The 19,385-nt window shown below is 37.5% G+C and overlaps 1 protein-coding gene across 7 annotated transcripts in view; it reads left to right on the top strand.

The window, feature by feature from the left end:
* The window catches only part of FOXP1 (forkhead box P1), a 361,699-nt gene that overhangs the window by 213,496 nt on the left and 128,818 nt on the right, over positions 1–19,385 (top strand). For all 7 annotated transcript variants that reach the window (XM_039851676.1, XM_039851681.1, XM_039851680.1 and 4 more), the window contains one exon: positions 11,891–11,992. In XM_039851676.1, the coding sequence (XP_039707610.1) occupies positions 11,891–11,992 (102 nt within the window). The remainder of the gene's footprint in view (positions 1–11,890; positions 11,993–19,385) is intronic.

Raw genomic sequence — 19,385 nt, forward strand, 5'->3', positions numbered from 1 at the left:
ACATTGTTTTTATTTTAGTATCCTCAATAGAAGGAGTTATTACCCTTACTTGTCTCTATGTTTCCAGATGTCCTCATTTCTCAAATTGTTAAACAGATGTAATTTTTGCTATTTGCAATAACTGCTTCGAGAAGTATAAGTTATTGGAGGCCAATAGGCTTTTTTTTTTTTTCTGTGTTGGCTAACTTTGGCCAAGAGTGACTAGGTCTACCTTTTAGATTATTAGTCTTATTTTGGGTCTTTCCCCTCTTCCCATTTCTCTCTCTCTCTCTGTCTCTCTCTCTGTCTCTCTATCTCTCTCTCTCTCTCTCTGTCTCTCTCTCTCTCTCTCTCTCTTTATCTCTACTGGAATGTTGTCTCTTAACTGGTTTTCACTCTTGCTTCTTTGCCCAAAATTCAGGTTAGGGAAGGAAGGTTTTTCATGAAGCAAAGCATTCACAGGTGTTCATCACCTCTTAAGGCACCCCAAGAGTGTGTGACTCAGAGGGAAAAAAGGATACAGCATCATATTTGTTTGCTCAGAAACTAGGTTCAGTGTTACTAGTAAAATCATAGAAAATTTTGAGCATGACTATAGCCAGATTCTTCTCCGGCTTCAAAAATAGCAAGTCTCATTCCAAGGTATGAAAAGATATGAATCTGGATTCTTCATAATGAGAGTTGCTGGGCTGCAGCCTCATAAAAGGCAATTGCAGTAAACAGTGGGTTACTCCGGTGAGTTAATAGATCCCTTTGATTTATTTTTCCTTGCATTTGACCCCCATGTTTTCTACTTTGAGAACTTGGAGAAGGACTAGATGGACCAATTTATTTATTTTTGGACATAATCTAGTCCTTCCTTTAATGGAGGGAAATGGGTTTAATGCAGCATCCGACTTAACATTTTAGATATTTTCTAATAAACTTGACTTCTGTTTTTACTTCACTGCAATATTCATATCGCCTACAGCCATAGCACCCCAGGCTGTGGCACTGTCAACTCTCATGAGCTAGACAGGCTCAGGCTTGGGCCATGCTGGAATGGAATCCCTCTAAAGACAACTCGGGTGCCGGAGATTTGGTGGTGGTGATTCAGCATCTGGCAGCGGCTCCAGCATGGAGCAGCCAACCAGTGCCTCAGCAAGGTGCTTGTAGGACCTTATGTTAATAGGTGTGTGGAGTAGGAGTATGATGGCGGGTTGTTTCACCTCTTATAAGAGACTTCAAACAGACTTCCTGACTGTAGCCATTAAACTTATTTCAGCTGATTTTGCAAGACAGTCATAGATATCCTTTTTCTTTTTGTCTCATGAAAGTTTTTAACCTTTACTTTTTTTGGCAAGAAGTATTCTCTAATTGGATACTTTAATAAAAAAGGTTATTAATAATTGCTAATGAATATAGGGTTTGCTCACCCCTTTCTACTTCCTAGGTTTGCTTTAGGGGTGGGATTTGTAGCAGAATACCTCCTCCTTTCTAGAGCCATGTGATATTCCTGTGTCCATGTCTCCTGCAGTCGGTGTGTGGGGTGGCATGTTAACCCCAAAGCAGTAATGCTGACAAGTCATGGCATGACACAAGGGCACTGGTTACACGAAGGGCACGAGCACGAAGTTACACACTTCGGTTCTCCTCCATCCCAGCTTTTCCCAAAAAAAAAAACAAAAAGCAAAAAAAAAAAACACTATTTGTTATCTTTTCTCCCAATAAAGTATACGCTAATGAATTGCCGACATTAAAATAAAAGCATACACACATAACTTCCCTGCCCTCATGTCTTTGCATTATTTGTTTAATTAAAACAAAAATGAGAAATGTAACTAAGTGTTGTAGCAGTGATAACCACTACATGCATAGCTTGAAGAACATAAAATCATGTCAATAAGGATTTGGGTAACCTGACAATGGAACTAGATCTAGAAAGTGGAGGTTCAAGCTGGTATGGATTGATAAAGAATTTGTAGTGGTCCAGGTGGTGGAAAGATGTTGTGTCATGGCCTCGTTTTTCCCTACCCCTAATACCTTGGGCTAACACTGCCCATGGCCATATCTGCTTTTGCAGTTAGGACAATGATAGTAGGGCTCTTTGAGTTTCCTATTTTCTGTTCCTTTTTATTTTAATTCCAATAGATAATGTTGGAGTGCTATAGCAGTGAGGTTGTCTCTGCTCCGATTTTTCACCATGGCTGTCTAGATGTTGTCTTGTTAACGGTTTGCAAAGACTGTGGAACGTTTTGGGAAATCTATGCCTTCTCTAAATATCAGCTATCATGATATGCTCTCAAAGCATAGGATCCTTTCCCCAGCTGTTAGAACTCTGAGGATGGATGATGATACACGGAACCTTTCCCTTCTAGGTCACTGATTCAGATTCAGTTTCCGAGTTGATCTAAGGCTTTTGCTGTCGCCACCACCCGCCCTCCCCTGCTTTTGGGGGTCAAGCCAAGTGAACCAACTACCAATGAATGCTCAGTCTGTACCTTTATTTGCAGTATCATAGAGTAGACCAAGCAGTCACTGTTAAAGGCTCTCTGATTTTTTGATGATTGTTACCTTCTGTATATGAAAATTTTAATAGGGAAAGTGCTTTTGTAATTATTGTTTTACTTATGACACTAGTAATGTGACCTGATATTTCCCTGAACTTCTAATATTTTCACAATCACTAGAATCCCTCCATGAAATTAGCTTACTTTTCCATTTTCCCATCATAATCAAGTGCTCCATTTGTAAATATCATACGTGTATATGATAGTTATATAAATATGTATTTGCATTCTTGCTGGAAAACTCACTGCCTTGGAATGTTGTTGATTCTATATGAATGTATCTAGTCCCGTCAGCCACTATGATTTTTTTTAAGTGATCCACACACCTTCTTTCCATCCTGTACTGCATGATTACTTTGTATAAAGCAAGGAGGTGTGATGGAGTCTCCCTGCATACGTGGTCCCAGGTCTTGCTACAGAGCAATTGTCAGATCGTGTGAAGTCATGAGGACTCGTGTTAAGATGGTTGTTAGTTGCTGGGATTGCACCAAGATAGCAAATTATTTCAGGGGAAAAAAAGGCTCTCTGGAGGGACTCAAGGTGTACATAGAGGTTGAGAAATGAAAGAGAACATGATTTCTTTCCTACTAAGCTTCTCAAGCTGCTTTTTATTGCTAGCTTTTCCTCCCACCCCCATATGCACAGTGACCGTTGATTAGCCTGTGAAATTATCTGAGAAACAGGTTTGATCTTGAGGGGTGGGGAGAGTCTAGGAAAAGAAATTAGAGGAAGAGTGGCTGACTCATAGCAGCCTTTGAAGCTGGAAGTGGGACAACTTCTCAGGCAGACAGGAAATAACCAGCTCTTCTCAACTGGCCAATAGCACATGTTGTCTTTATTCTGAGGGTGTTCAGGACCTCACACCCGATTGAAGAGATTCAATCTGAACTGCTGTAAATTATCTGTGGGAAGAAACACATGTTCAAAGTTTGCAACTAGTTTTAAATAGTTTCAGATAGAAGAACGCATGGATGTATTTTGTTTTCATGTCCCACTTCCTTTTCAGAAAATCAAAATGAGTTTGATCTTTAAGAACAGCCAATTCGTAATGCCCTTGCATCTTAGCTAAATTCTAAAATTATTTTGGGCAACTGATTGCAAGCTTTGTTTATATAAAACTGTGTCCAGCGGCATCTTGGGGAATCTCAGAATACAGATGGAGACCTAAGACAGGAGGTGGCAGACTTTTCCGGTAAAGGGTCAGATAGGCTCTCTGATTTTTTGAGCTTTGGGGGCCATACGATATCTGTCACAAATACTTAACTCTACTTTGTGGCCATAGATGGTAAGGAAGCAAATAAACATGACTGTGTTCAAATAAAACTTTATGTGTGGACACTGAAATTTGAATTCCATATAATTTTCACATGTCACAAAATAGTCTTCCTGTTATTATTTTCCCTTTTGTTTCAATAAGTAAAAACCATTCTTATGAGCTGAACAAAAACAGGTGATGGGTTAGATTTGGTCCATGGACTATATAGTTTGCCATCCCATCACCTAAACATTGCAGTTAGTCATATTTTTTGAAGACCTCTATGTATCAGTGCTTATCTCAGATCTCCTTACCAAGTATATTATTAAAAAAATTGTATGAAGTCTTCTTCTGCCGGCTTGCTTTGTGTATGTGTGCGTGTTTACTCAAACCATATTTTGTGTAAACTTGATGTTTCTTAAAATACAGTAAACATGTTTTTGAACATCAGCTACCTTGAAAAACATGCTAAACATAGGGATTCCTAGCCCCTAAAATATAAGCACCTGCTATGAACTCGAGATGTAAATAGCTCAAAAGTTGTAAACATGCTTATGTAAAACATAGTTTATAAATAACAGATGGTATTTATTTACTAGGAATGTGAAGGCACTGATGAGAATAAAGTAATCTTGAACCAATAGAATGGAAGGTGTGTCAGAAATGTCCAAGTCTCCGGTTAGAATAAATGCATGCCCTGCCAAACTAGCAACCCAGCACCAATCTCCCTGAGTACTGAGTACTGAGCTGGCTGTTGCCCATGGCGTGCTTACCATAAGGTGACTCCAACCCTTCGTGTAATTTTTGTACCTGGAAGCAGAGATGACAGCCAAGGCAGAGAAGGAGACTAGCCAATCCAGAGATGGAGGCGCAGTGTATGCCTTTTACCTCTTTCTCTGTTAGCTCTCAGAGCCATTTATTTTAGCTTATTGAAGGAAAATAAATGGGAATGTGTGCAACTGGACTCTAAGTGCCCGGCTTTATCAGTCACCTGCACTCTATGACATCTTTGAACTGTGTCTTTACTGTAACCTGAGCCTAGCACTCAAATACAGCACTGAGTTATGCAGTGCCAGGCGGTCGTCACATCTGTAGTAAAGGAAACATAGACTCAACCCAACCCAGGAACGGTCACCAAGAGTAAAAGGTCCCCAGAGTTGGGATGGGACCTTTTTTTTTTTAATTTTTATTTTTCAATTAAAGTTGGCATTCAATACTATTTTATATTAGTTTTAGGTGTACAGCATAATGGTTAGACATTTATGTAATTCATGAAGTGATCCCCCTCATTAGTCTAATGCCGACCTAGCAGTCTGCATAGTTATTACAATATTGTTGACTACGTTCCTTATGCATACTTTACATCCCCATGACTGTTTCATAACTGCCAGTTTGTACCTATTAATCCCTTCACCTTTTTCACTCGGCCTCCTACCCACCGCCTGCCCACTCCCCACCCCCATCTGGCAATCACCAGTTTATTCTCTATATCCATGAGTCTGTGTCTGTTTTGTTTGTTTGTTTATTTTGTTCATTAGATTCCACATATAAGTGAAACCATATGGTATTTGTCTTTCTCTGGCTTATTTCAGTTACCATAAAATCCTCTAGGTCCACCCATGTCATTACAAATGGCAAGATTTCATTTTTTTAATGGCTGAGTAATATTCCAGTGTGTGTGTGTGTGTGTGTGTGTACATACACCACCTCTTCTTTATCCAGTCATCTGTTGATGGGCACTTAAGTTGCTTCCATATCTTGGCTAATGTAAATAATGCTGCAGTGAACATAGGAGTGTGTATATCTTTTCAAATTTGTGTTTGGGTTTTTTTTTGGATAAATATCCAGAAGTGGAATTGCTGGGTCATAAGATAGTTCTATTTTTAATTTTTTGAGGAGCCTCAAAACTGTTTTCCATAGTGTCTGTACTAACTTGCAATCCCACCAACAGTGTGCGAGGGTTCCCTTTTCTCCACATCCTTGCCGACACTTGTTTTTTGTTTTATTGATGATAAAACAAAATTCTGACAGATATGAAGTGATATCGCATTGTGGTTTTAATTTGCATTTCTCTGATGATTAGTGACATTGAGCATCTTTCATATGTCTATTGGCCATCTTTGAAGAAACGCCTATTTAGATCCTTTGCCAGTTTCAATTTTTAATTGATTCATTTGGTTATTTTTTTGGTTTTTGTTTTTGGGATTTTTGGTTTTTGTTTTTTGGGTTTTTTTTAGTGTTGAGTTGTATGAGTTCTTTCTAAATTTTGGATATTAACCCCTTATCAAATGGCGTTAATTGGCAAATATCTTCTCCCATTCAGTAGGCTATCTTTTCATTTTGTTGATGATTTCCTTAGCTGTGCTAAAACTTTTTAGATTGATGTAGTCCCTTTTGTTTATTTTTTTCTTTTGTTTTCCTTGCTCAAGAAAAAAATATCAGAAAAAATGTTACTAAGAGCAACGTCAGAGAGTTTACTGCTCATGTTTTCTCCTAGGAGTTTTATGATTTGGGGTCTTACGTTTAAGTCTTCAATCCATTTGAGTTTATTCTTGTATATGATGTAAGAAGGTGGTCCGGTTTCATTTTTTTGCATGGGTCTGTCCAGTTTTCCCAATGCTATTTGTTGAATAGACTTTCTTTACCCCGTTGTATATTCTTGCCCCTCGGTCATAGAGTAAATGAGCATATATAAGCATGAATTTATTTCTGGGCTCTCTACTCTGTTCCATTGATCTATGTGTCTGTTTTTATGACAGTACCATACTGTTTTAATTACTGTAGCCTTGTAGTATAGTTTGATATCTGGTAATGTGATACCTTCAACTTTTTTCTTCTTTATTAAGATTGCTTTGACTATATGGGGTCTTTTATGGCTCCATATAAATTTTAGAATCATTTGTTCTAGTTCTTTGAAAAATGTCCTTGATATTTTGATAGGAGTGGCATTGAATCTATAGATTGCTTTGGATACTATGGACATTTTAATGATGTTAATTTGTCCTACCTACGAGCACGGTATATGCTTTCATTTATTTGTATCTTCTTCAGTTTCTTTCTTCAATGACATAATTTTCCAAGCACAGGTTTGTTCTTGGCTAAATTTATTCCTAGGTATTTTTTTATGCAATTATAAATGTGATTGTTTTCTTAATTTCTCTTTCTGATAGTTCATTATTGGTGTGTAAAAATGCAACTGACTTTTGAATATTTTGTATCCTGCTATTTTACTGAATTTATCAGTTCTAACAATTCTTTTGGTTGACTTTTTAGGGTTCTCTCAATGTAGTATCATGCCATCTGCAAATATGTTTTACCTCCTCTTTTCCAATTTGGATGCCTTTTATTTCTTTTTCTTGTCCGATTGCTGTGGTTATGACTTCCAATGCCATGTGGAGTGAAAGTGGTGCAAGCTGACATCCTTGTCTTGTTTCTGATCTTAAGGGAAATGTTTTGAGCTTTTCCTCATTGAGTATGATGTTAGCTGTAGTTTGTCATATATGGCCTTTATTATGTTGAGTTATTTTCCCTCTATTCTCACTTTGCTGAGAGTTTTTATCATAAATGGATACTGGATTTTGTCAAACATTTTTTCTGCATCTATTGATGCGATCATATCATTTTTATTTTTTAATTTTTAATTTGGTGTATCACATTAATTGATTTGAAGATATTGAACCAACCTTGCATCTGGAGAATAAATCCCAAGTGATCATGGTGTATGATCTTTTTAATATCTTGCAAGATTCAATCTGGTAATATTTTGTTGAGGATTTTTGCAGCTATGTCCGTCAGGGATATCGGGCTATAATTATCTTTTTTGCAAATATCTTTTTCTGGTTTTGGAATCAGGTTAATAGTGCCCTTGTAAAATGAGCTAAGGAGCCTTCCTTCCTCTTGAATTTTTTGGAATAGTTTGAGAAGAATAGGTTTTGATTCTTCTTCAAATGTTTAGGTATGGGACCTTTTAAGTTATTTACATTAGCATTTGGTCTGGAACTTGAGTCACCCTTGGTTCTTGCTTCCTAAAAGATAATTTTTTTCATTTCTTGTTTTCTCTCTGTTTGTTTCTCTACTTCCGTCTATCCCCATCTCTCATACACATACAAACACATGTCCACATACCTTATTAGCTTAAATCTAAATGATCTAATTTTATTTCCAAGCAGGATATATTTTTTTATATATGCATCAATTTTAGGTGTACAGCACTATAATTTGACATGTGTATACACTACTGAGTGATCACCCCCTAAAGTCTAGTTACTATCATCATACAATTGCCACTCTTCACACCAAACAGGATATCTTGAGGGACCTTTCTCCAACTGTGATGGAGATACTGTTTTGAAAATAAGAAAGGTTTATCCTAACTCCTTAGTTGTATTGAAAAAAAAAAATCTATGCGGTCAGGCAGTGAGTCTGAGATGAAAGAAATTAATCTGGTCTTGATGCATTTAACAGGTAAAAATGGCTATCAAGTAAGCATGTAAGGGAAACACGGTGGACATGTGCTGTGGTCAGGTTTTCAGTGCAATTTCCAAAGGAGATTCCATCAGTCATTCCAAAGTTTTTCCATTGACCAACAGCGAATGTGACAGTGAGCATTTTTGACTTTCTATAAATTGTAAATACCAGAGATCTGTATTATAATGCTCAAATGCATAGTTTTGTATACTAGGCTTTTTTTCCCTCTTTTTTTTTGTGTGTCAATTTAAAATCTAGATTACAGTAATTTATATATCATGGAAGTCAGAAAAGCAACCCTTTAGTGGTTGATTTCGTAGCACTTTATAAGTCCTAATAAATTATGCTTTAAAACTCTAGCTGAGCTAAGTAGATTTGTAGAGGGGAATGAGGTGTAGTACATTGCTCTGACTCTGTTCCCACACTCACGATAATGCCAGGGAATTATTGTGGAATAATTCCTAACAGGTCATATCAAGATGAACAATTCTTTGCACTAGCGTTGTTTCTCCATCCCAAATATTTGAAGTTATTTTACCTGTTTGCATTCGTTTTGAGGAGGAATTTGAAAACCAATTTGCACATCTTCACCTTGTATTCTTCTCTCTTCAGTAGTTTGACTAAAATGTCCCTTTTGTTTCCACAAGTTCCTAAACTTTTTTTGCCCTGTGCAGATATCTCTGATTATCTGCTTTAATGGGGCTCAGTATGAAATGCTCTGAGGGAGCCAGAGTTCTTTGTGTGATTATGTAAGTTCACGTACCCCATGTTGGGTCTGGAAAAGATATTCTATACGTAAATGACTTTTTTTTCTTCAAACCAGCAAAATAATTTCTTCAAACCAGCAAGGATTCCAGTAACTAATTTTAAAATGTATAATCATTGTATAGAGCTAGCTCAGTAAAAATTTGTTGGAAACTCAAGTTCAAGTCCAGTACTTTCCTTTTCTTAAGTGTATTTATGAGAACATGCCCATATAAGAACAGTTTTTTTCCCCTCTGTGTGTGTACTTTTTTTTAAGGACAATATCATCCCTTTTGCTGAAATGAGAAACTGATTGTATAGATTCTCTCTGACACTTGCTTATTTAAATATTGAATACCTCTTCTCCAAATATTTGGTAAAACGTGGTTAGTTATTTTAACAAAGATTGAGAATGTGTGGAATTGTTACTTTGTTTTTCTTTGTTTGCTCTATTTTAGTATTAAATGTATGTAACCTTTCTCCTCTTCCCCACCATATCATTCTCAGAGCTATCTTTTCACTGTCATCTATGCTCCCTTTCTCTGCCTTTCCAGCTAGCAGCCAGACCCTTCTTTACTGATCAGTCTATTACTCTGGGAACTCTTATGGTCACACTTAAAATATATAACAGTTCCCTCTCCTATGTTTAAAAGCCATAAAAACTCATGTGAAATAGCTAAAGAAACATATATATTAGGAGGGGAGATGCTTTTGCTCCTACAGCCACCTTGCAAAGGGGACTATTTTTCTTATATGATATAAATGAAATCTTCACTCTGCCCACTTTTACACCTACGCATGTACTGAGCGTCTCCAAGGAGACAAGGAAACCCAGAGTCCAGTAATGGTAAATCCTCCTCAGAGATAGCAGGCTGGGGCCTCAGGCAACTCTCCCAGGCGTCTTGGCTTCCAGAGCCCCTCTCAGACAGGCTCTTTTCTCCAGGCTCTTCCAGGCAGATTTAAACAAGTCTCTCCCTTCCCGGACGCAATGAAATAGCCTGTATATTACACCTGAAGGGCTGGTTGCGGTGAGTTCAGTAGGCATCAGGACTCCCTAGGACAAGAGGGGTGGGTGCAGTGGGGAGGTGGGATAGAAGGGTTCCATCAGTCCCAAGATCTTTTCTTTGTCACCCATTTATTTATCTGTTCTTCCGTTTCATTCTCTCCCTTTTTGCCTGTTAGACACAAAGGCACCACTTGACCTTAAAAAGTATCTTAATAATATTGTTTGTCACAATAGTGTAGTCATGAGCTTAATTTAGTGAGGTTGTCCTTTTAGGAGAAGTACCGCTCTTGCTGATTCAACAATTTTATGCGTCCGCTCATGAACGGTAATTCTCTTGACCACTCTATGTTCCTTTTCTCCTGAGTTTAATGCACAGGAACCCCCATGCCATGCTCCTTTTCTTTCACACTACCGTGACACTGTAAGTTTTCTTCAAATGAGATACACACTATTTTCTTATAGAAATGAAGTCTCTGCTCCTCTTTGAGGAAAAGGCTACCATTGAAAGTCCGTTATGCACATTTTCTAAGACCGTAGTATTAGATCCTTTTGATACACTGACCACATGTATGTGTGCATCTTCTTTGAGACACAAATAATTAGTTACCATTTAGAGATTTTTATTGGTGTGACCACCAAGAAATCTCATTTGTCTCTAAATGCTAAACACATTATTTAATGCGCGTTCTTGATGTCTCTTCCATGTATACATTTGTGGTTCTCAGCGGAATATATTCAAATAACCTAACTTCTCGTGATCATCTAGCACAGTGTCTGAAAACTTGAGCTTCCTATTGCTGATCCAGCTGCTCTTTTTGGTAAGGTGTGGCTAGCTGTCATTCCTATTCAATTCTTTGACAGTGAATGTCCCCATAAGGGTTTATTGATGACACGTTGTTTTATTTGAAGTTTTAAAAAAGATTTGTCTTAATGTATAGCACAGAGAATATAGTCAATAATATTGCAATAACTTTGTATGGTGACAGATGGTGAGTAGCCATATTGTGGTGATCACATCATAAAGTATGTAAGTGTAGAATCACTGTGTAGTTATGCCTGAAACTAATATAATACTGTATGTCAAGTATACTTTAATTAAAAACAAAAAAGATTTGTCAGTCATACATCCTGCACTTAGGAGGCCTTTCCTCTTTTTGTTTTGCTTTACCTCCAGTTCATGTCACTTTTTCAGCTACCGCCTTTAGATGCAAACCATCCTGTGGCATAGGCTTGAAAGAGCCACTTGTAGTAACCAGTTTGGGTACATAATGTACCCTATGTGGACTTAGAAGTCCAATTTGCAGTTTTTCTCTTACATATTCCATCGGGGTGATCCTTGAGCATATAGCTCATCTGTTTTGATCTTCCTTCCCAAATAACTTTATCCATAGTTTGGTGCACCATTTAACTCTTCCTCTTTATTTGGACTCAGATGTGGTGAAAGTGTTACTTTCAACTTGCATTGCCAGGTTCCCCCAAGAAAAATAGGAGGAGGGTGAAGGTACCTCCGAAATGAGCCTTGTATTGTCTGCTAGGTTTCTGTCTTTGCCCAGGTCGTTCATGGCTTCTCTCTGCCATTCTTTCTCAAAAGTCCTAATCATTCATGCTTTAAGTTTTATGTCAGAGTTTTTGTAGGAATAAAGTGTCTACTAAGATGAGTTGCTATGCCTAAAGAACTGTGCATGAAACTGCTTAAATCTAAGAAGATATAAACAAATTCTGGAAAGTTTTCCAGCTTAGGCTGGTAGAAAGTTCTTTTTGCTGTTTCGTTTGTCTGGAAATGGGAAAGTCAGGATCCCGTTCTGAAGTGCACTTCCTGGAGTCCTTTTTTGAAAGAGGCCCTGAACCTGTGTAGTAACGGAAACATTTTTCTTTCGTTTTTCCGTTCAGGCACTTCAAGTGGCAAGACAGCTCCTTCTTCAGCAGCAACAACAGCAACAAGTTAGTGGATTAAAATCTCCCAAGAGGAATGACAAACAGCCAGCCCTTCAGGTAACAATTCTTTTTTTAAAATAACATTTTATACTTCAGGATAGCTGACAAGCAGTTCAGAACTGGATTGTACTGAGAATTGCAAACCATATAAGAAAATCTTATGCAGAAGGTACATTTTTAGTTTATCAGCAGAGTATGAAATTTTAGGAAAAATGTCTATTCAACCAAAAGTTTTGCTACTGGGAGTAAGAGCTACTAATTAGTTAATATAATAGGAGGATGAGTAGTTGTAGGTGTGGGTTGCTTAATAGTCAGAGTGGCTTATCACTGAGAAAAAGTTCATAGTACTCAAATATGTCACTTCATTCTCTATTGATGGATCTAGAAATTCTCTCATGATGTGTGATATACACATACCTTACTTTAGTGCAGTGGTTCTCACCTAGGGGAGATTTTGCCTGCCAGGGGACAGTGGGCAATGACTGGAGACATTTTTGGTTGTCACAACTTGGGGGGTCATGAGTGCTACTGACAATCTGGTAGGTAGAGGCAAGGGGTGCTGTTAAACATCCTATATTGCATAGGAAGATTTCCCAAAACACAGAATTATTCAGCCCAAAATGTCAAGAGTGTTAAGAACCATTATTGGGATTGAAGAGAATATGGTATTTTTAATATACCTAGTCAGGAATGTAATACACACTCCGTTGTTCAGTGGATGTTTTCAGTATACTTCTGAATTATTATTAAAAAATGATGACCAATTTTTATTTAAAGATACCAAAAAAGATTGTTTTAGTAACCTCTCATTTCAGGCACATGAGGACAGGGGTTAACAGACTAGAAGAAGGAGTGAGTTCATGAAAATCTAATTTAGATTATGTATTGGGCAGAAAATTGTAGTAGAAATTTCAAAGGAACTTGACTCGGGGTATTCATACTCACATCCAAGACAGGGCACTTGCAGGTACTAGATAGCTCAACTACTTTCATTGCTGAGGGTGGGCATCCCCAAAATGGGAGACTAAGGTGAGTTTCTCACACGAGACTTTTTGGAACAGAATCTATACACAGTTGCTGAATGGCATAACTTGGTGCTAATTAATTTGATCACGAGGTTACCTCAGATTCTAGATTGTATTGACTTTTCTCAGATCAGAGTGAACCAATACCCATTTCTAAATTATACAACAAAGATCAAATTGACCTCGGGCAACAAGTTTTAGTTCTACATATATTTGGGAAACCATCATTGTTGAAGCAAAGTTCAGCACTGTAGCAATAGTTTATTGAATGGTTGAATGAAAATATGCGTTGTTTACTAACACTTCCAAAAACACTTACTTGGTAAACTCTCACCAATCCTAATGCCTTTTAATGTGTGTGAATGCTAGGGACATTTTTAATGAGTTACAGTGCCACTGAGGTCCATGTCAGGTGCTATCAGAAGTGCTTTGTTGTGCAGATGTCTTAAGAACAGCTCTGGAGGATGAAATATGACTGTGTTGACCTTTCGGCTGTGAGCTTATTTGTCAGGATTCAAATAAGTTGAAAGGATCAAACTGAACAGTTTCCGTAGTCAGACTGGGAATTGTGTTTCAGAGGTCAGCAGTGGAGGCCACATTGCAGATTCCAGAACATAGCCAATTGTTGGTACATATTAAAGTATTGGGGCATCTCCTGCAGACAGAGACACAATTAAAATTCTAATTTATTAATGTATACAGGGAGCTAGCCCAGCCTGTCACTCAGTGATTCAAATGACTGTCCATTCTTTTTGCCTCCCTCTTGGAGTTCTCACAGCCTTAAAAAATACTGTGAGTCCTCTTGAATTTATCAGGCCTCAAATGCATTGGAAAAATGACAATATATTATTGGGGGCTGGAAATCTTACACATAGTAGAGCTTTGGCTAGAGATTAAAAAAAAAAACAATATACACATACGCAATCTGTCTGATGCACTACTCTTCAGTATTGAACATCATTTGTAATTTTTTATACTAGACTTATTTTCCCTCGTACTTGCTTTTTTGAAACATATGGCATTTTTAGGTAACTTCGTTTCCAAGATGAACGAAGTTCCTTTAGGACTAAATATATGAAGTAAAGTTTCAGGGATTTCCTTTTGAGAGCTCTTTATCTTCTTGCCCATTATAAGGTTTTTAGCCACCAGAAGACTATGATACAGAGAGCTTCATTTTTCTTGGCAAGGACAGTGTCAAAACCAACCTAACACATTCTGCTGAGCACTCAGTCTGTATAAAAAGTGTGGGACAAGGGGGCCATATTGAATGCTGGTTTTGCTAAAGATCTTTGGAGTTCCTTCCTACCCCCTCAGTGGGAGAGTTGACAAGCAGAGAATTTAGACCAGCTTTAAGAATTGATTGGGGGGAAGAGTTGATTGACTAGAGTGTTTGTGTGTGTCTGTGCGCAAGTGTGTGTGTGTGTGTGCGCGTGTGCGCACACACAAGCATTGGCATACGTGTGTGCATCACATACTACTTCTCCTCATCTGCCGGATAGGGTCATGCAAATTCTCAGAGTTTTATTATGTTGGCTGGCCTTCCATAAATGGAGAGGAGAAATTACTAATATGGGTCACTTGGTATATTACTTCGTTGTAAAAATATGTATACAGACTCGGTGATTCACGGAAGAAATAACCTTCACATTTAAATACACCTTGCCATGCCGTGTCCTCACTGGGGCATCTCAGCCAGAATGGTTCTGAACTGAAAGGGAAATCCTTTAGTAAATCTTAACTGGTTTTTTTTCTGATCTTCTTACCCTTCTTAACTACACCAAGAGACCTATTTTAGCAAATTTCAGATCTTCCTCATAGAGGAATGCTTGTCAGGAAAGAAGGATTTGATCTGCTGATAGCTTGAGGAAAAAAAAAAAAAAGAATCCCAAATCCCCAAATATACTGTGACTCATATTTTAAGCATATCTCACACTTCCCTGCTTTATGTTTGGCAGCGCTCTCCAGTTTCACAGGCTGATGATACAAACAAAAGAAAATGGAAAGTTAGAGGAGGCTATAAGTGGTTACTCGATAGAGAGCACAAAATGTAGTCAAACATCACAATTTGAACTAATTTCAGGGAGATGAGAATAAATAAGAAAGAAATATCATGCTTTGCAGGTATACATTTTGATCTAATTCTGAGCTAGCTGCATTCTTGGGTGATGTTTTGGTTTATATAAAGGATTAATTGAGTATAAATACTGCTTCTGAAGTTCTTGAAAAAATAGTCTGTTTAGCAACCTACATAGCCCTTTATTTTGTCTATTAATTTACTTTGCCAATTTTTTTTTGTGAATGCTACAAATGAAAATTGAAAATTGGCCTCATTGTAAATTCAGTATCAGAATGATCTGAGTTCATTAGATGCAACTTGGTTTCTGGAACAGCCACAATGCGCAGGGCATTTTGCTGATGCCCATAGATATGAAACTGGAGGACACAGAGCCTGCCTTCAGAATGCTTATGAGTTGTAAAGAATTAACACAATTTTGCTGCAAAAAGAAAATTATATGTAAGTAAAAATAGTAGGCTTACTTTTATAAATATTTATATATTTCTGGAGGTTGCTTAAACAAGTGAAATAAATGCTTAGCAGTGCAGGTGTGCTCGTAACCTCGAAAATGTGCAACTTTACTGGCTGAAGATTAATTTGTGAGTAGATGAGCAATTTTATTGATCGAATTTTGGAACTTTGACCACCGTTTCTGGGTAGTAATTCATTTTGGTTCTTTAAGCATTTTAGTTGTTGGCATGAGTACATAAACTGGAAGGAAATCAAATGACACATTTTCTCCTAAGAAAGTAAAAGTACATGTGTATTCTGGCAGCATTCAAGTTAGGAAAGAAAGTAAACCTTATGTGTTGCTTATAGTGGAAAGCTGACCACAGTTTCAGGCCATCTATAAAGAATATGAACTTGAAACCAATCATCTGATAGTTCTCTCTCCTGCCTATCCCCTTCCTTCCAAGGTTATATCATATGCAAGCCCCTCAAGCAGGAGGCCATTTCACTGGAAGGAAGAATAGTGAAATCCACTGGAAGGTCAGCCTTTTGGTTCAGCTGGAAGCTCAGGATTATAATGAGGATTCCTGCTTTAAATGGAGGAGGTCCAAATATAAGATTCAGCAGGTGTTTTTTAGCATTTTGATTTTCAGTTATATAAAACATGCTGTAGGCAGCATTTTTGCTTTGCATTAATGCCACATAGAGTCTTAGTACCTTGTATCATTTCCACGTTATTCACTAAGGAACAAATTGGTAAGAAGAAACCTTTAAAGGAAGCTACAATTTAACATTATAAATAGTGAAATGGAATGGTTTTGAAATACTGACCCTTAAAAAATATCCCTATGCACTGAATTAGTAAAGTGTGTAATTCAGGAGAAGAAAGCAAATAATTTTTTTAAGTGTCCAGAGTTAACATTGTATAGAAATGGCATCCCTGGCATTAAATAACTATGAAGTATTGAAATTTCAGTACTTTTTAAAATTTCATTGTTACCACCTGAATTTGGAGATTCCCAAAACCCTAAAAAATAAGTCTTGATCAGAGGTGATAAAATAGAAATGATGCATTCTAAATGGTTATTAAGTCTTTCAGATTACACACCATTAAAAATGTGATAGAAACGGTAACCCCTCCTCCCAGCACAGCACTCAAACACAGAATTTTGCCTCTTAGTTAGAAGGGTTTCATGAACCTCAAGAAGTCCATCTTGTTGCCTGGGTTAAATACTCTTTAAGATTTTTTTTCTAAAATAATATATTTTGTCCTTGCCTCCCTCCAAAATTCTGAGGTGAGTTGTAATATGAGTTTGCTCATTTTTCTATTTCAACTTCAGCTATATATATGGTGACCCTGTATCCCAGTCTTCCCAGGACAGCCGCAGTCTGTTAGCTGGGTGTATTTATTAATAATCCTATCAAAAGTATCCCAGTTTGGACATTTAATTATATGGTCACCTTACTTACATGTATCTAAGCATTAAAATGTAAGTAATGCTAATATTTTAGATGCAAGCATGTCATTTGTCACCATATGCATATGTCACCATATGCAAAGATAATTAATGGTTAATAAGTGCTTAATGCGGACCAGCCTCATAGCTACTCTATGGTATAGGAACTATTATTAAATCATTATATGGATGAGGAAAAGTGAAACTTAGAGAAGTTAAGTGACTTGCTTCAGAGCATACAGACAGTGGCTGCATGGGGGTCGGAAGCCAGAATTTTTTAGTACCACAGATAACCAGTATGCCACGAGTAAGTTAATAATTGCTTCTCCTTCAGTGTGTATTTACTCAGCAACTACAGAGTGCCATGTTTTCCATAAATAAACAAATTATTATATTTTCCATATTGTAAGCAAAAATAAAACCAAGCCAACCAAAACCAATTCCACTGTCGAGATCTGGATTTCAATTAAAAATAAGACTTAAGGTCTGCATATTAATCCTAACTGTTGCCTTGTTTCTGTGCATGTGTCAGAGCAGTGAGCAATAGCAAAGAAAACTTATTTCTTATTCTCAAGTCTGAAGGGCTCTTACGAGCTTCCATGTGTTGTAACATGGAAAAGTATGTTATAATCATTGTTGGAGCTAGGAGGTGGGAAGGGACAGAAGGGAAAAAAACATACTTGACTGGTCAAAAATGTGTAAATTGCTGACAAAATGACACATGTAATTAAGAGTGCTCCTACCATTTTACCTTGTGGTTTACACCTCCAGTGTTGAAAAAGAGAGTGACTCCCACCTCGCTAATTACCATTATCACTGAAATGCTAGGGTTGGAGTCATTAGTTCCATGTGCATTTAATTAGAGGAAGGCTGAAATTGGATTTAACTTATTACTTTTTCATGGATCACTTTCTTGTCATCACTTCAAATTGGATTGCAGCCCCAGGTAACTAATTATGAGAGCCACAGGATCAAGAGTGAAAAAAAAAAAAGGTAATTAGGAATAACACTGTCCGGACCCTTGCTGGTTAGTCCCGCGTGAAAAAAAAACAAAAAAAAACGAGCCGTATTTTGTAGTCTTACAGATTAGGGAGTTAAAGGTATGTACGGTTGCTGGGCATCATGGGAGTCTATCACCACCCATAGTGGTTTCTATGATATACAACTGAGTTGAAGATGTTGAATCGACATGGTTCCACAATCAGCTCCTTAATATCTAGATTAAACTTGTAAAAGCAACAGATTGGCTGTAGGTATGAGGCATCTCAACAACTGTGTAGTCTGGGGCCTCACATATATGATTACAACAAAGCTGTCAAGATGCCTCTGAGCCAAAGTACAGAATATTTTAAGTACAGGGAGTTAGAATTTAATGAACGTATTAATGTTCCAGAAACATCATTCATATCTGACAGGAAGACATATCAGTCAGCACAACAGTAGGGTTTAGGGTTTATGCATCAGGAATTTTTGTCAAAGTTTCCAGCAGACCATAATATTCAGGCCATTTACTTTGCTTCTGGTTTGTTCCCCACCCCGCCCCAATGTTGTGGATAGGCTTGGTGAGGTTCTGTTTCTCCTTCCGCCCCCATCGAAAATACTTTAAAACAAATTATATTGTTTCCATGTGCAGAGCAGAATTCAGAACTGCAAGCAATCAATTTTATTGACATCGTCTGAAAAAATGTTGATGACAGTTCGAGGATGTGAAAGTATTGGATTTTTAAAGTCGCCAGTACTGTGTGGCAAAAAAAAAAAAAAAATTAAATGTAGTCTCATTACTCAATAAAAGTCCTGTGAGTTAGATTCTTCTGAGAAGGGGTTCTTCTTTGATAGACTATGATAGCATGATGAGAAGTCTTGATATCAAGCCTGTTGGTTACCTTGAAGAGAGAAAAAGCATCGCGGAGAGGTGAATCATTAAGCAAAGATGGCTAGAGTTGTTTAAAATGGGTTTTAATGTTCTGTTAATGTAAGCAAACACTCATGATTCAGTCTTGGGTGACTTTCCAGCCTGGGTCAGCAAAGCTTGCTCATTCTTTTTCAAGGAGTGTAGGGGGATATAGACCATGATGTGCCCACCCAACAGAGGCCACAACGTTATTATTCCCAAAGTGATAAAATAACTCCTGGAATTATGGGTCCTTTTCCTGTGTGAACCTTCTAAGCAAAATCTCAAGAACCAAAATAGTAATCATCAAGTCTAACACAGAAAATTAAAGCTTTTTTTGAACATCTTAAGTCGATTTAGAATTTTTGTACACAATATTCGTCTGTGGTTGAAAGAGGGCACACCAAGGTCAAGTGATGTAGTGTTTTCCATTTTTCCATGAGTCTCACAGTGTGTGATAAAAGCAAACTTCTTTATTTTGTAAGTCTGCAGGAATTTCTGATGAAGTGCAGAGGTCACGTTCCCTGTCAATTTGAGTAGCCAGCATTTTTTAACTACTGTTTTTTCTTCC

The sequence above is a fragment of the Pteropus medius genome, unplaced genomic scaffold (assembly GCF_902729225.1).
Source record: "Pteropus medius unplaced genomic scaffold, Ma_sr-lr_union100, whole genome shotgun sequence".
In the NCBI taxonomy this organism is placed as follows: Eukaryota; Metazoa; Chordata; class Mammalia; order Chiroptera; family Pteropodidae; genus Pteropus; species Pteropus medius.